This window comes from Palaemon carinicauda, chromosome 36 (assembly GCF_036898095.1).
Source record: "Palaemon carinicauda isolate YSFRI2023 chromosome 36, ASM3689809v2, whole genome shotgun sequence".
NCBI classification, from domain to species: Eukaryota; Metazoa; Arthropoda; class Malacostraca; order Decapoda; family Palaemonidae; genus Palaemon; species Palaemon carinicauda.
This window is the reverse complement of record NC_090760.1, coordinates 2,623,968-2,643,149: the sequence shown is the minus strand read 5'-3', so window position 1 is coordinate 2,643,149 and position 19,182 is coordinate 2,623,968. Positions and strand designations below refer to the sequence as shown.

General features: G+C 47.2%; 1 protein-coding gene across 1 annotated transcript in view; it reads left to right on the top strand.

The window, feature by feature from the left end:
* Polr2F (RNA polymerase II subunit RpII18) overlaps positions 1-18,433 on the top strand; it is a 57,174-nt gene extending 38,741 nt beyond the window's left edge. The window contains exon 4 of the mRNA XM_068359872.1: positions 18,098-18,433. Within this exon, the coding sequence (XP_068215973.1) occupies positions 18,098-18,308 (211 nt within the window). The 3' untranslated portion in view covers positions 18,309-18,433. The remainder of the gene's footprint in view (positions 1-18,097) is intronic.
* Positions 18,434-19,182: the final 749 nt, after the last annotated feature.

Here is a 19,182-nt window from a genome sequence, read left to right as displayed (position 1 = left end):
GGTAAATCCTGTCAATTGGAAGATCGATGTGGGGAATGTGCTGGGCTTTCGGAATTCGATTTTAACGAATTCCTTAGATATGCACGTAGGTTAGAGAAGGAGAAAAATAGGAGGAGTTCTTCTCGCTCTGTGGATTTTTCCTCTCCCCATGCCCCTCAACCTTTTCCTTCCCCTGTGGTGGTGACTCCCGAACCTGCTACGAGTGCTCAGCCTGCAATGGCGGATATGTTGCGTGCCATTCAGGCTCTCGGTGACAAAGTGGAGTCATTGGCTAATGACCGTAATCAGCTCTTGGCAGATGTCAGAGAGCTGAAAGCGAAGAGTGCAGTGGGAAGTGTTAGTGCTAGTGATGTGCAAAGTGTCAGTGTCAGTGTTGCGCATGAGGGTACATCTGTGCGTGCCAGTCGTCCTCCCAGTCCGGGACCTCTTGCAAGCTCCCAAGCCCAGGGGAGAAGCAATGTCGAAGGACCAAAGGGTTCGGCAGGCCTTGATCGGCGCACGGATGTATCCTCAGTGGTTGCGGACGTATCTGTTAAGGATCGTCCCATCCACATACAGACGAATGAGCCCTTACATTCCTCGTCTGTGGAAGAAGTTTCCAGGAGGAAACGGTGGACCAAGGTCTCACGACCGCTCAAACGTAAGGTCCCTTCCGAGCGAGTCCAACGGCCCAGGTGTAGCCACTGGGTCAGTTCGGACTCGCTGCAGTCATCTGATGACTGCACACCTCCCAAGAGAGGTAGAGTGGTCCCTCAACAGGCTACTGCTCCGTCTGTTGTTGCTCCAACCACAGTAGACCCTAAGTGGTCCATGCTGCAGACTATGCAGTCTCAGCTTGCGGCATTCATGCAGGAGTATCATGCTGAGAAGGTTAACACTGCTCCTGTTAACCTACAACCCGCCGAGGTTGTGCGCTCAGCAGATACTGCGGCTGCCTGCTCCCACACTCCACCTGTGAGAGCTCCACCACCGATGCGCAGTCCACCCTGCCAGACGCATGTTCTTGCTGCACCATCTGCTAACATGCGTGAGCTACCGCATCAGCAGTGGGAAGGTTCTGTAGAGCTGCCGGGTTCCAGCACTATGCGGCATTCTCCGCAGCCCATGCAGCATGCTCTGCATACCTTACAGCATGCTCCGCATACCATGCAGCATGCGCCGCATACCTTACAGCATGCTCCGCATACCATACCGCATGCTCCTCAACCCACCGCAGCCCCTCCCACACACCAGCCCTCTGCTTTTGTTGTTGCCAGCTCGCAGACCGACCAGCAGCGGCATGATGTTGGATCCGCAGGTACGCATGCACCCGTACTGCCGGATTCAGCCGTTCAGCTTTCTGCTCTACCTTTGCCACTTACAACTCAGCTTTCGGATGATGGTGTATCGGATGACGAAGCTGCACATCTGGATGAACCTCACTCTGATTTTGAAGGGCCCAAGTCTACGCCTCCCTCCTTAGACTTTCGTAAAGTCCTTGCCTTGTTCAGGGACTTGTATCCTGAGCAGTTTGTGTCTGCAACCCCTCGTTCTCCTCCCTCCGAGTTTGCTCTGGGCATGCAGTCTGCTGCGCCTGCCTTCACCAAGCTTGTTCTCGCCAGATCATCTAAGAGAGCTTTGAGGGTTATGGGAGAGTGGTTGCATTCCAAGAAGCAACTGGGAAAGACTTCTTTCGTCTTTCCGCCTACCAAGCTTGCTTCTAAGTCGAGCGTCTGGTATGCCACGGGAGAGGAACCCGGCTTGGGAGTTCCTGCCTCTGCCCAGGGCGACTTCTCAAGTCTGGTTGACTCTCCCCGCAGGTTGGCTATGAGACGTTCGAAGATCTGCTAGTCCTTTTCTGATTTGGATCATCTGTTGAAGGGAGTCTTTCGTGCCTTCGAGATATTCAACTTCCTCGATTGGTGTTTGGGAGCCTTAAGCAGGAAGACTTCCCCTTCAGATAAGGACTCGGCCATGCTGATCATGTCTAGCATGGACAAAGCAATTCGGGATGGGCTGGTGAACTTGCGGCTTCGTATGTGTCAGGAGTCCTTAAGAAGAGAGAACATCTTTGCTCCTTCTTATCGGCTGGTATCACTCCTTGCCAGAAGTCAGAGTTGTTGTTTGCTCCTCTCTCCAAGTGTCTGTTTCCGGAGGAGCTGATTAAGGGGATGGCTGCCTCGCTTATCCAGAAGGATACTCATGATCTTATGGCATCTTCTGCACGTAAGGCTAAAACCTTACCTTCCGTGCCTAGACCCTTCCGCCCTGCAGCAGTTGACACACCTGCATCTAGGTTCATCCCGCCCTTTCGTGGCAGAGCCTCCAGCAGAGGAGGTACCCGTGCAGACAGTCACCGTGGCAAGTCCAAGAAGGGTTCCAAGTTCGCAAAAGGCAAGTTCTGACTGCCTTCCTCTCCAGACAGCAGTAGGAGCCAGACTCAAGACCTTCTGGCAAGCTTGGGAGAGCAGAGGTGCAGACGCTCAGTCTGTGAAGTGGCTAAGGGAGGGATACAGAATTCCGTTCTGCCGCAGTCCCCCTCTAGCTACGTTTCCCATCAACCTCTCTCCCAACTACAAGGAGAAGGACAAGAGGCTAGCGTTGCAACAAGAGGTGTCGCTCTTGCTACAAAAGGAAGCGGTGGTCATAGTCCGGGATCATCAATCCCCGGGCTTTTACAACCGTCTCTTCCTGGTAGCCAAGAAGACAGGAGGTTGGAGACCGGTGCTGGACGTCAGTGCTCTCAATGCTTTTGTCACCAAGCAGACGTTCATGATGGAGACGACGAAGTCGGTCCTAGCAGCGGTCAGGCAGGAGGACTGGATGGTCTCGTTAGACCTGAAAGACGCGTACTTTCACGTCCCCATCCATCCAGACTCCCAACCTTTCCTAAGGTTCGTCTTTGGAAAGGTTGTGTACCAGTTCCAAGCCCTGTGCTTTGGCCTAAGCACGGCACCTCTTGTGTTTACCAGACTGATGAGGAATATTGCGAAATTCCTTCACTTGGCAGACATCAGAGCCTCCCTCTATTTAGACGACTGGCTTTTAAGAGCTCCAACAAACCGTCGCTGTCTGGAGAATCTCAGATGGACTATGGATCTGACCAAGGAACTGGGCCTCCTGGTCAATATAGAGAAGTCCCAGCTCGTCCCATCCCAGACCATTGTCTATCTGGGTATGGAGATTCAGAGTCGAGCTTTTCGGGCTTTTCCGTCGGCCCCAAGGATCAATCAAGCCCTAGAATGCATCCAGAGCATGCTGAGAAGGAACCGATGTTCAGTCAGGCAGTGGATGAGTCTAACAGGGACACTTTCATCGCTGGCCCTGTTCATCGAGTTAGGGAGACTCCACCTCCGCCCCCTTCAGTATCATCTAGCTGCTCACTGGATAAAGGACATGACGCTAGAGACGGTCTCAGTTCCTGTTTCCGAAGAGATGAGGTCTACTCTAACGTGGTGGAAGAACAGCATTCTTCTCAAGGAAGGTCTACCATTGGCTGTTCAGACCCCCGACCACCGTCTCTTCTCGGACGCATCGGACACGGGCTGGGGTGCGACACTGGACGGACAGGAATGCTCGGGCACATGGAATCAGGAGCAAAGGACACTTCACATCAATTGCAAGGAGTTGTTGGCGGTTCATCTGGCCTTGATAAACTTCAAGTCCCTCCAGCTAAACAAGGTGGTGGAGGTGAACTCCGACAACACCACAGCCTTGGCTTACATCTCCAAGCAGGGAGGGACTCATTCGAGGAAGTTGTTCGAGATCGCAAGGGACCTCCTCATTTGGTCAAAAGATCGAAAGCTTTCGCTGGTAACGAGGTTCATTCAGGGCGATATGAATGTCATGGCAGATCGCCTCAGCCGGAAGGGTCAGGTCATCCCCACAGAGTGGACCCTTCACAAGAATGTTTGCAGCAGACTATGGGCCCTGTGGGGTCAGCCAACCATAGATCTATTCGCTACCTCGATGACCAAGAGGCTCCCGATGTATTGTTCTCCGATTCCAGACCCAGCAGCAGTTCACGTGGATGCCTTTCTGCTGGATTGGTCCCATCTCGACCTGTATGCGTTCCCGCCGTTCAAGATTGTCAACAAGGTACTTCAGAAGTTCGCCTCTCACAAAGGGACACGGCTGACGTTGGTTGCTCCCCTCTGGCCCGCGAGAGAATGGTTCACCGAGGTACTGCAATGGCTAGTCGACGTTCCCAGGACTCTTCCTCTAAGAGTGGACCTTCTGCGTCAACCTCACGTAAAGAAGGTACACCCAAACCTCCACGCTCTTCGTCTGACTGCCTTCAGACTATCGAAAGACTCTCAAGAGCTAGAGGCTTTTCGAAGGAGGCAGCCAGAGCGATTGCCAGAGCAAGGAGGACATCCACTCTCAGAGTCTATCAGTCTAAATGGGAAGTCTTCCGAAGCTGGTGCAAGGCCAATGCAGTTTCCTCAACCAGTACCACTGTAACCCAGATTGCTGACTTCCTGTTACATCTAAGGAACGTAAGATCCCTATCAGCTCCTACGATCAAGGGTTACAGAAGTATGTTGGCAGCGGTATTCCGCCACAGAGGCTTGGATCTTTCCACCAACAAAGATCTACAGAACCTCCTCAGGTCTTTTGAGACCTCAAAGGAACGTCGGTTGTCCACTCCAGGCTGGAATCTAGACGTGGTTTTAAGGTTCCTAATGTCATCAAGATTTGAACCGCTCCAATCAGCCTCTTTTAAGGACCTCACATTAAAAACTCTTTTCCTCGTGTGCTTAGCAACAGCTAAAAGAGTAAGTGAGATCCACGCCTTCAGCAGGAACATAGGTTTCACATCTGAAACGGCTACATGTTCCTTGCAGCTCGGTTTTTTGGCTAAAAACGAGCTTCCTTCCCGTCCTTGGCCTAAGTCGTTCGAGATCCCAAGCCTGTCCAACTTGGTGGGGAACGAACTAGAGAGAGTACTTTGCCCAGTTAGAGCTCTTAGGTACTATTTAAGAAGGTCAAAGCCATTACGAGGACAATCAGAAGCTTTATGGTGTGCTATCAAGAAGCCTTCTCTACCGATGTCTAAGAACGCAGTTTCTTACTACATCAGGCTTCTGATTAGAGAAGCACATTCTCATCTGAAGGAAGAAGACCTTGCTTTGCTGAAGGTAAGGACACATGAAGTGAGAGCTGTTGCTACTTCAGTGGCCTTCAAACAGAACCGTTCTCTGCAGAGTGTTATGGATGCAACCTATTGGAGAAGCAAGTCAGTGTTCGCATCATTCTATATCAAAGATGTCCAGTCTCTTTACGAGAACTGCTACACCCTGGGACCATTCGTAGCAGCAAGTGCAGTAGTAGGTGAGGGCTCAGCCACTACATTCCCATAATCCCATAACCTTTTTAACCTTTCTCTTGAATACTTTTTATTGTTGTCTTTTGGTTGTACGGTCGGCTAAGAAGCCTTCCGCATCCTGGTTGATTTGGCGGGTGGTCAATTCTTTCTTGAGAAGCGCCTAGGTTAGAGGTTGTGATGAGGTCCTTTAGTATGGGTTGCAGCCCTTTATACTTCAGCACCTAGGAGTCGTTCAGCATCCTAAGAGGACCGCTAGGCTCAGTAAGGAAGACGTACTTAAAAAAGGCAGAGTAATAGTTCAAGTCGACTTCCTTACCAGGTACTTATTTATTTTATGTTTGTTATTTTGAATAACTGATAAAATGAAATACGGGATACTTAGCTTCTTTGTTAACATGTATGCTGGTCTCCACCCACCACCCTGGGTGTGAATCAGCTACATGATCATCAAGTAAGATTAATATTGAAAAATTTTATTTTCATTAGTAAAATAAATTTTTGAATATACTTACCCGATGATCATGAATTAAAGAACCCGCCCTTCCTCCCCATAGAGAACCAGTGGACCGAGGAGAAAATTGAGTTCTTGTTGACAAGAAGTACTTGAGTACCTACTCACAGATGGCGCTGTTGTGTACACCCCCACCTGGATAGCGATCGCTGGCGTATCCCGACCGTAGATTTCTGTCGGGCAACGGAGTTGACAGCTACATGATCATCGGGTAAGTATATTCAAAAATTTATTTTACTAATGAAAATAACATATTCAGACCATCCTTTGCATTCATACCTTCCCAGACTATTACATCCAGCACGTAGTACTGGGTATGCCATTATTTCTAACATTCTTACCTTCTCCATCATAGATCTCAATACTACACTGTATTCTAGAAGTTTTATTCCAGCCATGATCAGATGGAACGATCATAATCAGTCAGTTGAATCAGTGCAACTTCGGAGGTTCAACCTTGCAACGAATATTTTTATGTTGAACAGGTTGTCATGAGTCACTCTTCATAGTTCTTACATGACAAATCTATTTTAGGATATTTTAATTTCTTTTATTCATTATTTCTCATATAGTTTATTCTGCATTTCTTTTCTCATTGGGCTTATTAACCTTGTTGTAGCCCTAATGGGGCTTATAACAAACTTGCTTTTCCAAATACAGTAGGATTGTAGATTAGATAATAATAGTAATAATAATCTGTCTAAAAGAAAACTCTCCATATTTACCAGAAACAGAGAAAACCTTTTACTTTATCCCTGTTGAATTGCAGTGGATGATGCTTCTTGAACAATTAAGACTCATACGATTACAGCAACTAGAAATTCTTGACCGCGAGCAAACAACTGATTTGTTCTGTAACTGGAATACAAACCTACGCTATTTATTAGGGATATTACTTTCTGTGAAACTGAAAGGACGAGCCATTAAAATTTTAGCGAGAGTTAACTACCCATCCCGCTATTTAGCGGGGTTAGGAAGGATAGCTTGCTATTCCTACTCAAACTCCTGTGATTTAGCTCACTTTAATTTTGGCTCGGATAGAGTTCAGCTGTTACGGCTCTTCTTCCTCGCCTATTTTAGACTGCCATTAAATTTTGTCTTTTGACTTACTTTTTTCCAACCTTTCCCCCCTTGTCCATCGGTTATCCCGTCGGCGGATAACTTGCCGTTGACTCGGCCGCCGCCGCAGGGGAATCGTCATCGTTTGGACCCTCCTCTTTCAACTTTTGTCTAAGCCTTTCGCTCTTCCACGGGAACATATGGATTTATTGAGGGAAGGGAGTGTGGCCTTTCAGAACTTGACTTCGGTTTTTCTCTTCTCAAGGCCGTTCACCTTTCTTGGGCTTCCAACAGTATATTAACAGGGGGAGCACTTTTCCAGTTCGTGGGTTAGGTTGCGCTTCCTATTGTTTTTCTTAATTATTCAAGTGAAATTATAATTGTTTGTAATTTAACTTTTCAGCTGCTTCACCGCGAGGAACACTTCCCGTTAGAGGATCCAGTGGTTCTTCCGATTAGGGAATATTTTTAGTTGATTTAAATAATTGCAATTCTTGTTTTATTACAGTTATTCTCCGCTCTCCTCAAGTCGATGTCGACCGGGGAAGGGAGTGTGCTGCTTATATTTTATGTTTGTTCCCTCGGTGGTCTCCTTTCCCATCGCGGACTAGGTGTTCCTCTTGAGGGAGTTTTTTGTTACATAATTTGTTTTATTTTTCCTCAGCGATGCAGTTCTTTTTCATTCGACTATGAGAGCCGACAAAGTAAAGCTGTTCCGTTCATGCCTGGGGAATCTGCTGTCACTGCTGGCCCCCAGAGGGCGTCATCCCTTCTCCTTAGAAGTATGCCCTTGGCAGCTCCTGATCAGCACTTCATCTTCGAGGAACTAGCTCCGGCTACGCTTCCTCAGGCACCGCTCTTGGCAGATCATCTTAGAGCGCTGCCAGGAGGTTCGCCTCCAGGGGTTGGACTACTTTCCCTTCCAAGGGAGAGTTTTCCTCCCCAGGTGTTGGGTTGTTTCTCCCTTCTGAGGGAGAACTTCCATACATCTTCATCACTTCATCGACTCCGATTGCTGTTGCTGTCTTCGCCTAGACTATGCTCCCCCCTTGCTGAGTCTCACTTCCTTCGGGGTCAGAGCATAGTCTTAGGCAAGTCTCTCCTGAGAAGTGATCACTCGTTCGCGAGAGGGGCCACTTGTAGAGACTCCTCTTCGGAGGATTGCTACTTCTGAAAGTCAGCCTGCTGATCCACCGGCCCCTAGGGGCATCATCAAAGGGCGTCATCCTTCCTCCTTAGAAGTAAATCTTAAACCTCCGGTTAAGAGACACCTCTTTGGTTCTTCACCAACGCAGCCTTCCTCCACAGAGGAGCCTCCTCTTCCATTGTCTTCTGGCCCTCTACCTTCGCCGTTCCTGGACCTTCTCCTGACGACGCTGCCGCTAGTCCTCAGACTTCGGTCTTGGACACTTTTGTGGATCGCTTACGATCCCCCATGGTGGATGTTCGCCCTTCCAAAGGGCACATCTCCGTTCCTGACATGCCTTCACCGTTCCTGCCACGTGATTTTGCAAAACACCCCTTACCCTAGAGAATGAGCCTTCCTTCTCAGCGTTCCAGACCTTCGGCTGGGCGCCAGTGCTCACCAAGAGCTCGTCGGCGATCTCCTGTTCGCTGGCACTCTCCAACGCGTTTTCGCCGTTCTCAGCACCAGCGTTTACTGGCTCGCCAGCGCACCTGCGCTCACCAGCACAATTGCGCTCCCCTGCTCTGCTACACATCTGTGCTTTCCTACTCATCAGTGCTCTCCAGCTCACAAAGTGCTCTCCTGTACGCCAGCGCTCTACAGCTCGTCAGCACTCACCAGCTCGCCAGCGCTCACCTGTGCTCGTATGCACACCAGTGTTCTCCAGCTTGCCTGCGTGCCCGCGCCCGCTCACCTGAGCACCTGCGCTCGCCTGCGCACCAGCGTTCTCCGGCTTATCTGTGCACCAGCGCTCTCGTGTGCACAAGCGCTTGCCAACAATCCAGTACTCTCCTGCGCACTCGTGTGAGAGGCAAAAGAACGAAAGGGGAAACTTTTTGACAGGTCACCATCTCCCCATTGCCCTCCTCGCAAACGCATAACAGTGCGCCCTCCGGGAAAAGAGGGAAGAGGCTTCACAGAAGGGTACAAGATCCCGAAGATTCCATCGATCCACCTCATCTTCCTTCAGTTAAGACTCCTCACAAGGAACCCTTGGTCCCTTTCTAATCAGGATATTTTTCTGACAGTACCACTCTTAGCAAACACGATCTGGACGTTGCGAAATGCCTATCATTAGTTCTCCTATCTCTAATTGCCAGCTCACCGACTTCTGTTCACTAGTCCGCCTATCACCGATTACTAGCTCATAATCCACTGGGAGCGTTGGAGAATGGTATTGAGTTTATGGGTTGGCTGTATGCAAATTTTGAAATCAGTCTCGGATACGGTCAGGCTCTTGCACCATACCTCCTTTCGTAGTCTGAAACATTTTTAGTGATGCGAGTTGTAAAATTCTTCACATCGCGTTTTGCAGTGTGAAAGTTTCGTAAGCAGATTCCTTCACGTCAAGAGGTTTGACTGCAATAGTGTTGAAGATTTGTTCCCTCCTTATAGGACAATTTTCAATGTTGAGAGGAGAAACACTGTCCAGCAAAATATAGATCAGTTCCATGTAAGTCAAAAAAACGAATTACCACTTCCATTGATGTCAGGTTTTACAGCAAAGAAACCTTTTTGCAGCTGTGCCATCACTACCAACTGCATTATTGTCATTGTATTCCAACAACTAGTTTGTTACTTTTGATTGCACTCACTTTCATGTCCAGTAAGGAGAATAAATTATTATTATTATTACATTATTAATAGCTAAGCTATAAACCTAGTTTGAAAAGTAGGATGCTATAAGCCCTATAAGAACTCCAACAGGGAAAATAGCTCAGTGAGAAAAGAAAAAAAAGGAAACCTATGAAATAGTGTGCCTGAGTGTATCATCAAGCAAGACATTGGAAGACCATGGTACAGAGGTTTTGATACTACTCAAGACTAGAGAACAGTGGTTTGATTTGCAGTGTCCTCCTAGAAGAGCTGCTTACCATAGCTAAAGAGTCTGTTCCACCCTTACCAAGTGGAAAGTAGCCATTGGACAATTATAGTGTGGTAAAGAAGAATTTTTCAGTCATCTTAGTGCTTTTAGAATGAATGAATAATTTGAGGTTTTGGGGCATCCTGACATCAAAGGTCATTGATGCCTTAGTGTTTTTAGATGTGTGAAGGGAGTAGAATGTTTAAAGAATAGCCTATCTATCTAGTGTTTTTATAGGTTAAGGAAAAATCCGTAACAAGAGAGGGATCCAATATAGTACTATCTGGCCAGTCAAAAATACCCAATAACTCACTATCCAAGTTTAAGATAAAGTGACCAATATTAAAGGGTTAATATTACTGTGCGTAGGTATTTTGATATTGCATTGGGATTTTATAAATGATAGTGTGTTGTAAGTACTTCGTTGACTGTTGTGTCATAGGAACATATTAAAAAATTTATATCGTGGAATTCTGACCTATTTAAAAAATCAACATCCTCACATCTCCAGGAACCAAATTTATGACGTGTATTAAAGTACATGGGCTAAATAGAAAGGAATTTAATCAGCTGTACAATAAGAACTATTTTGAATAATTAATTCTAATACTTTTTTACATAAAATAAGTTGATAAGCAAGATATCAATAAAGGGCCATGTACTTGTGATATGATTTTTTTTGAGGGGATGGTATATTATTATTATTATTATTTTTTCAATATTAAACTTACCCGATAATCATGTAGCTGTCAACTCCGTTGCCCGACAGAATTCTATGGAGGGATACGCCAGCTATCACAATACTAGAAGGGGGTGTACTTACCAGCGCCACCTGTGGCCAGGTACTATAGTACTTCTTGTTGACACCTCCTCAATTTTTCCTCTGTCGTGCTTCCGGCAAGACGTTCTGGGATACGCTTATGTTCTTGGAGTATTTTCACGAATTTGGTGAAGTATTTCTCTTTGATTTCGGCTGTCGCTTTACTGGAAACCTTCTTATATTAGCTTAGATAGCTTTTATATAGTCCTGATTAACGGTTAACGATCTTTTGCTTGATTTTGAAACCCCACTTGGCTAACTCTTTGGATTCAAGATGTCTGATATTTCACAAGCCCCCACCCATAGACGATGTAGGTCTTGTAATAGGCGTATTCCGAAGGCCTCGGTAGATCCTCACACCGCTTGTTCTGACTGTAGGGACAGGCCCTGTCAGTTAGAAAATCGATGTGAGGAATGCGCCGGACTTTCGGAACTTGATTTTGTCCGTCTTTTGAAATATTCAACTAAGTTAGAGAGAGGCAGAGTTAGGAGGAGTTCTTCTCACTCTTCACTTTTTTCCTCACCTCATGATCCCCTACCTTTTCCTACCCCTGTAGTGGCTACCCCCGAACCTACTATTTGCCCTCAGCCTGATATGTCTGTTGTGTTGCGTGCTATTCAGGCCTTAGGCGATAAAGTAGAGTCAGTGGTTAGCGATCATAAGTCTCTTATGGCCGAAGTCAAGGAGCTTAAGGTCAAGAGTGCAGTGGGTGGTATTAGTGCCAGTGCTGTGACGAGTGCTAGTGTCAGTGCAGTGCCAAGTGCTAGTGTCAGTGTCAGTGTGGTGCGTGAGGATACTTCTGTGCGCGCCAGTCGTCCTCCCAGTCCGGGACCTCTTGCAAGCTCCCATGCCCAGGGGAGAAGCAATGTCGAAGGGCAAAAGGGTTCGGCAGGCCTTGATCGGCGCACAGAAGTATCCTCGGTGGTTGCGGGCGTGTCTTCCAGAGACCGTCACTCCCACCTGCAGACGATTGAGCCCGTCTTTTACTCGTCCGCTGATCAATTGTCAGGGAAGAAACGCTGGACTCAGGTCTCTAGACCACTCAAACGCAGAGTCCAGTACGCGAGCGCTCAACCGGGCTGCAGTCATTGGCTCAGCTCTGACTCGCCACAGTCATCAGTCGACTGCACTCCGCCCAAGAGGAGTAAGGTTCTGCCGCAACAGATCTCTACTGTTCAGGCTTTGCCTCAGCAGACCGTAGTGTCTGCCGACCCCAAGTTGTCTCTTCTGCAGTCCATGCAGTCACAACTTTCGGTCTTGATGCGTGAGTGTCGAGCTGAGAAGGTTGCGCCTCCGCCTCCGCCTGCACTTGCTCCGCCTGCGCTCGCTCCGCCTGCGCTCGCTCCGCCTGACCGCAGTACCACCTGCCAGGCGTACGATGTTGAGCCACGTTCTGAGTTTACTGTTCTCAGTGGTGTTCAGCCTCCGCCTTCCTTAAGGCAACCTCAGCAATGGGATCAGGAGGCTTATACCCCTCTTCCTCCACTTCCACTTGCTGCTCCACCAGTGATGCAACACTCAGTCGAGGTACAACAACCTCTCCCAACCATGAGTCAGTCTCCTCAGCTCTCGCTGCAGCGAGCTCAACCCTCCTCTAGGCAAGCACCACAACACCTTAGCCTTGCGCCTCAGGAGCCTCAACTGGCGAGACATTTACTTTGTTCTGCGCAGCCTCTATCTCATCGCTCTCCGCTCACACCACAGGAACAGGAACTTACTACTCCGCTTCCGCCAACCTCTCAGCAAGCTCAACCCTTGAGTTCAGCCACTCATGCCAGGAGTCAGCCTCCTCCACCCATGCGCCTACCTTCTGCTTCTGCTTTTGTTCAGCCTTTGCAGTCTGAGCCTCAGGTGTTCCCTCAACAGAGTCTTGAAGAGGAAACCACTAATATTGATGTTCCAGCTCGTACTGACTCTGCTGTTCAGCATACCTTTCCGATCTCTTCGCTACACTCTGGTGATGAGGCGTCTGATGATGAGGCGGCACACCTGGATCCCTCATCAGACGTGGATGAATCCAAGTCTTCCCCGCCTTCTATTGACTTTCGTAAGGTCTTGGCTCTGTTTAGGGAGGTATACCCAGACCACTTTGTCTCTGCTATTCCCCGCTCTCCACCATCTGAGTTTTCGCTGGGCATGCAGCCAGCTAAGTCTACCTTTACTAAGCTAGTCCTAGCAAGGTCCTCTAAGAGAGCGTTTAGGATCTTAGGGGAGTGGTTGCAGACTAAGCAGCACCTTGGCAAGACTTCGTTCATGTTTCCTCCAACTAAGCTCACTTCTAAAGCGGGCGTTTGGTATGCCACAGGAGAGGAACCAGGCTTGGGAGTACCTGCCTCTGCCCAGGCTGACTTCTCAAGTCTGGTAGACTCGCCTCGTAGAACTGCAATGAGGCGCTCTAAGGTTTGCTGGACCTTCTCAGACCTTGATCACCTTCTGAAGGGTGTTTTTAGAGCATTTGAGATGTTCAACTTCCTAGACTGGTGCCTGGGGGCCCTCAGCAAGAAGACCTCCCCTGCGGACAAGGATTCTGCCATGCTACTGATGTCCTGCATGGATAAGGCCATTAGAGATGGGTCTGGCGAGCTTGCGTCGTTGTTTGTATCAGGGGTTCTTAAGAAAAGTGAACAGCTTTGTTCCTTCCTTTCCTCCAGCATTACACCTTGTCAAAGGTCTCAACTCCTTTTCGCTCCGCTCTCGAAGTTCCTCTTCCCCGAAGAGCTGGTTAAGGACTTGTCTGCTGCCCTGATACAAAAGGACACACATGATCTTGTAGCCTCATCGGCTCGTAAGACTAAGGTTGCTACCTCAGTCCCTAGGACTTATCGCACCCCAGTAGCTGATACTCCTGCTACGACGTTCATACCGCCCTTTCGTGGTAGAGCCCCCAGCCGAGGAAGCTCCCGTCCAGACTCTTCCAGGAGCAAGTCTAGGAAAGGTTCCAAGGCCTCTAAAGGAAAAAACTGACTCTCCGCATCTCCAGACAGCAGTAGGAGCCAGACTCAAGAGCTTCTGGCAAGCCTGGGAAAAGAGAGGTGCAGACGCACAGTCTGTCAGTTGGCTGAGGGAGGGTTACAGGATTCCATTCTGCCTCAAACCCCCTCTGACCACATCTCCCATCAACCTCTCTCCCAACTACAAAGAAGAGGACAAGAGGCTAGCGTTGCACCAGGAGGTATCGCTACTTGTGCAGAAGAAGGCAGTGGTTATAGTCCGGGACCATCATTCCCCGGGCTTCTACAACCGTCTCTTTCTGGTGGCCAAGAAGACAGGAGGTTGGAGACCGGTGCTGGACGTCAGCGCGCTCAATGCGTATGTCACCAAGCAGACGTTCACGATGGAGACGACGAAGTCGGTCCTAGCAGCAGTCAGGCAGGAGGACTGGATGGTCTCGTTGGACTTGAAAGATGCCTACTTTCACGTTCCTATTCATCCAGACTCCCAACCTTTCCTGAGATTCGTTTTTGGAAAGGTTGTCTACCAATTCCAAGCCCTGTGTTTTGGCCTAAGCACAGCTCCTATGGTGTTCACGCATCTGATGAGGAATATAGCAAAATTCCTCCACTTATCGGACATCAGAGCCTCCCTCTACTTAGACGACTGGCTGTTGAGAGCCTCCACGAGTCGTCGCTGTCTGGAGAGTCTCAACTGGACTTTGGACTTAATCAGAGAACTGGGTCTATTAGTCAACATAGAAAAGTCTCAGCTCATTCCCTCCCAATCCATTGTGTACCTGGGAATGGAGATTCGGAGTCAGGATTTTCGGGCTTTTCCATCGGCCCCAAGGATAAGCCAAGCCCTAGATTGCATCATGAGCATGCTGAAGAGGAGCAGTTGCACGGTGAGACAGTGGATGAGTCTCACAGGGACCCTTTCATCACTGGCCCTGTTCGTCGAACTAGGGAGACTCCACCTCCGCCCTCTTCAATTCCATCTTGCAGCTCATTGGGACAAGGGTTTGACTCTCGAAGCAGTCTCTATCCCAGTCACCAAAGAGATGAAGACCACTCTCTTGTGGTGGAAGACCAATCTCCTTCTCAGGGAGGGCCTATCGTTGGCTATTCAGACCCCCAATCTTCATCTCTTCTCAGATGCATCGGACTCGGGCTGGGGTGCGACCTTGAACGGACGGGAATGCTCGGGAACGTGGAACGAAGAACAGGGAACGCTCCACATCAACTGCAAGGAGCTACTAGCAGTTCATTTAGCCCTGCTGAACTTCAAGTCCCTCCTGCTAGGCAAAGTGGTGGAGGTGAACTCAGACAACACCACAGCCTTGGCTTACATCTCCAAGCAAGGAGGGACCCATTCGAGGAGCCTATACGAGATCGCAAGGGACCTCCTCATTTGGTCAAGAAGTCAAAACCTCACTTTGGTCACGAGGTTCATTCAGGGCAATATGAACGTCTCAGCAGATCGCCTAAGCAGAAGGAATCAGGTCATTCCCACGGAATGGACCCTCCACAAGAGTGTGTGCAACAGACTTTGGACCTTGTGGGGTCAACCTACCATAGATCTGTTTGCCACCTCCATGACCAAGAGACTTCCGCTGTACTGTTCCCCAGTTCCAGACCCTGCAGCAGTTCATGTGGATGCTTTTCTGCTGAACTGGTCCCATCTCGACCTTTACGCATTCCCACCGTTCAAGATAATCAACAAAGTCCTGCAGAAATTCATCTCGCACGAAGGGACACGGCTGACGCTGGTTTGCCCTCCTTTGGCCTGCAAGAGAATGGTTCACAGAGGTACTTCAATGGCTAGTCGACATCCCCAGGACTCTACCTCTAAGAGTGGACCTTCTACGTCAACCTCACGTAGACAGGTTACATCCAAACCTCCACGCTCTTCGGCTGACTGCCTTCAGACTGTCGAAAGATTCGCTAGAGCTAGAGGCTTTTCGAAGGAGGCAGCCAGTGCGATTGCCAGAGCTAGAAGGGTTTCCACTCGTAGAGTCTACCAATCTAAGTGGGAAGTCTTCCGGAGCTGGTGTAGAGCCAATTCAATATCCTCTACCAATACCTCTGTGACCCAAATAGCTGACTTCCTATTACATCTTAGGAATGAGAGATCCCTTTCAGCCCCTACGATTAAAGGGTACAGGAGTATGTTGGCTTCAGTTCTCCGCCACAGAGGTTTGGACCTTTCTTCCAACAAGGACCTTCAAGACATCCTTAAGTCTTTTGAGACTTCTAAAGAGCGTCGTCTATCCACTCCAGGCTGGAACCTAGACGTAGTCTTAAGGTTCCTTATGTCACCTAGGTTCGAACCTCTCCAGTCAGCTTCCTTCAAGGACCTTACCCTCAAGACTCTTTTCCTCGTCTGCCTTGCAACAGCTAAGAGAGTCAGTGAGGTTCATGCCTTCAGCAAGAACATTGGTTTCACGACCGAATCTGCAACATGTTCTTTTCAGCTCGGATTCCTAGCAAAGAACGAACTTCCTTCACGTCCTTGGCCTAGATCGTTTGAAATACCTAGCCTCTCCAACATGGTAGGTAACGAACTAGAGAGAGTTCTTTGCCCTGTCAGAGCTCTCAAGTATTATCTTAATAGGTCTAAACCTATTCGAGGACAGTCAGAAGCCTTATGGTGTGCCATCAAGAAACCTTCGAGGCCCATGTCCAAGAATGGGGTTTCGTATTATATAAGGCTTCTGATTAGAGAAGCCCATTCTCACTTAAAGGAGGAAGACCTTGCATTGCTGAAGGTAAGGACCCACGAAGTAAGAGCCGTAGCTACTTCGATGGCCTTTAATAAAAACCGTTCTCTGCAGAGCATAATGGATGCAACCTATTGGAGGAGCAAGTCAGTGTTTGCATCATTTTATCTTAAAGATGTCCAGTCTCTTTACGAGAACTGCTACACCCTGGGACCATTCGTAGCAGCGAGTGCAGTAGTAGGTGAGGGCTCAGCCACTACATTCCCTTAATCCCATAACCTTTTTTAACCTTTCTCTTGAATGCTTGTATTGTTGTTTTTTATGGTTGTTACGGTAGGCTAAGAAGCCTTCCGCATCCTTTTGATTTGGCGGGTGGTCAATTCATTCTTGAGAAGCGCCTGGGTTAGAGGTTGTGTAGAGGTCCTTTAGTAGGGGTTGCAGCCCTATATACTTTAGCACCTTTGGGTTGATTCAGCCTCCAAGAGGAACGCTGCGCTCAGTAAGGAAGACGAACTTAAAAAAGAGGCAGAGTAACGGTTCAATTCGACTTCCTTACCAGGTACTTATTATTTCATTGTTATTTGAGATAACTGTTATATGAAATATGGGATACTTAGCTATCCTTTAATCTTGTACACTGGTTTTCACCCACCCCCCTGGGTGTGAATCAGCTACATGATTATCGGGTAAGTTTAATATTGAAAAATGTTATTTTTATTAGTAAAATAAATTTTTGAATATACTTACCCGATAATCATGATTTAATCGACCCTCCCTTCCTCCCCATAGAGAACCAGTGGACCGAGGAAAAATTGAGGAGGTGTCAACAAGAAGTACTATAGTACCTGGCCACAGGTGGCGCTGGTAAGTACACCCCCTTCTAGTATTGTGATAGCTGGCGTATCCCTCCATAGAATTCTGTCGGGCAACGGAGTTGACAGCTACATGATTATCGGGTAAGTATATTCAAAAATTTATTTTACTAATAAAAATAACATATTACTTCTTGCTAAACTACTACCCTAGTTGGAAAAGAAGAATGCTATAAGCCCAGGGCTCCAACAGGGAAAATATCCCATTGAGGAAAGGAAACAAGGAAAAATAAAATATTCTAAGAAGAGTAACAACATTAAAATAAATATCTCCGATATAAACTATAAAAAACTTGAACAAAACAAGAGGAAGAGAAATAAAATAGAATAGTGTGCCCGAGTGTACCCTCAAGCAAGATAACTCTAACCCAAGACAGTGGAAGACCATGGTACAGAAGCTATGGAACTACACAAGACTAGAGAAAAATGGTTTGATTTTGGAGTGTCCTTCTAGAAGAGCTGCTTGCCATAGCTAGTGTGTCTCCTACCCTTACCACGAGGAAAGTGGTCACTGAACAATTACAGTGCAGTAACCCCTTGGGTGGAGAAGAATTGTTTGGTGATCTTGGTGTTGTCAGTTGCATGAGGATAGAGGAGAATATGTAAAGAAGATGCCACACTATTTGGTGTGTGAGTAGGCAAAGGGAAAATGAAATGTAACGAGAGAGAAGGATCCAATGTAGTACTGTCTGGCCAATCAAAAGACTCCTTAACTCTAGCGGTAGTATCTCAATGGGTGGCTGGTTAAGATTGAAAGAGTTAAGGGTTCTTTTATTATTCAAGATTTTATATGATGAGTCACTTATAGTTTTTATTTTTACAGATATGAGAGAGCAAGGGTCCTAGGTACGAGAGCATTGCAGATTGCAATGTGTGCACCAGTAATGGTTGAAATTGATGGAGAGAGTGATCCACTTCAGATTGCTGCTAAGGAATTGAGAGAAAGAAAAATTCCTATTATTATTAGACGGTATCTTCCTGATGGCTCTTATGAAGATTGGGGCATTGATGAACTCATTATAAGTGATTTTTAAATACAGTAATTGTTTATGTTTTTCACCAATCAATAATAGACTCATTGTTTGTGAAAGAGTCACTGCTTTTGATTGTAACATTGCCTACATTTGAATAAAGTGTACATTTAGATTTTTTATATAAATTTTTATTATGCAAGTCCTAGAAAGAAACTTAAGGTATTTGAAAGCTTTCAAAAAGCATGTGTTATCTAAAAGTCAAAAGTCTGCAAAGAAGTATAAATTATATTGGTGTGTAATCAAATACTTTAGGTGTCTAGTTGCAGTTGTTGAATGACAGAAACTTAGAAAGGATGAGAACTTTAACATTTGATAATGGGAGACACTCTTGGGGAGTTCTTGGGAAGCATACTTCACTTAGACTGTGCTTCTCAGACTACTAACACCTTGTATTGTAGTTGGCTGGATTCTTATTTGAGCAAGGTATGACCAAGCCATAATTTGGCCCTGAGTAGTTGTGCCTGCCTAAATTAACTAGACATTTTTACTTGTTGCAACCTGCCAGCTTAACATTTTCCCTATCAGGGTGGGCTCTCTTTTGACTATAGAAAAGCAGATTTGAATATGAATTAGATTACTCTCAGAATGTGATGGATGTCATCACAGAACGTCTGTGGAATACAGCTAATTAATGTGGTTGAGTGAAGGAAAAAATTATACCAAACTTTACCCATAGTGCTTGGTTTGATCTTGACAGACATGATCCTTAACCCTCTTATTGAGATAATACCTTGTTGAAGTCATTTGAATTCAACAAGTGAGGGACAAGAGGGCTCTCAAACTTAATACTAGTTTCCCTCAGTTCAACTCTGAAATTCTCTCTTTACAGTCAGACCCTATTCTTCGCAAGGGTTAGGTAACAGAGACAGGTGCG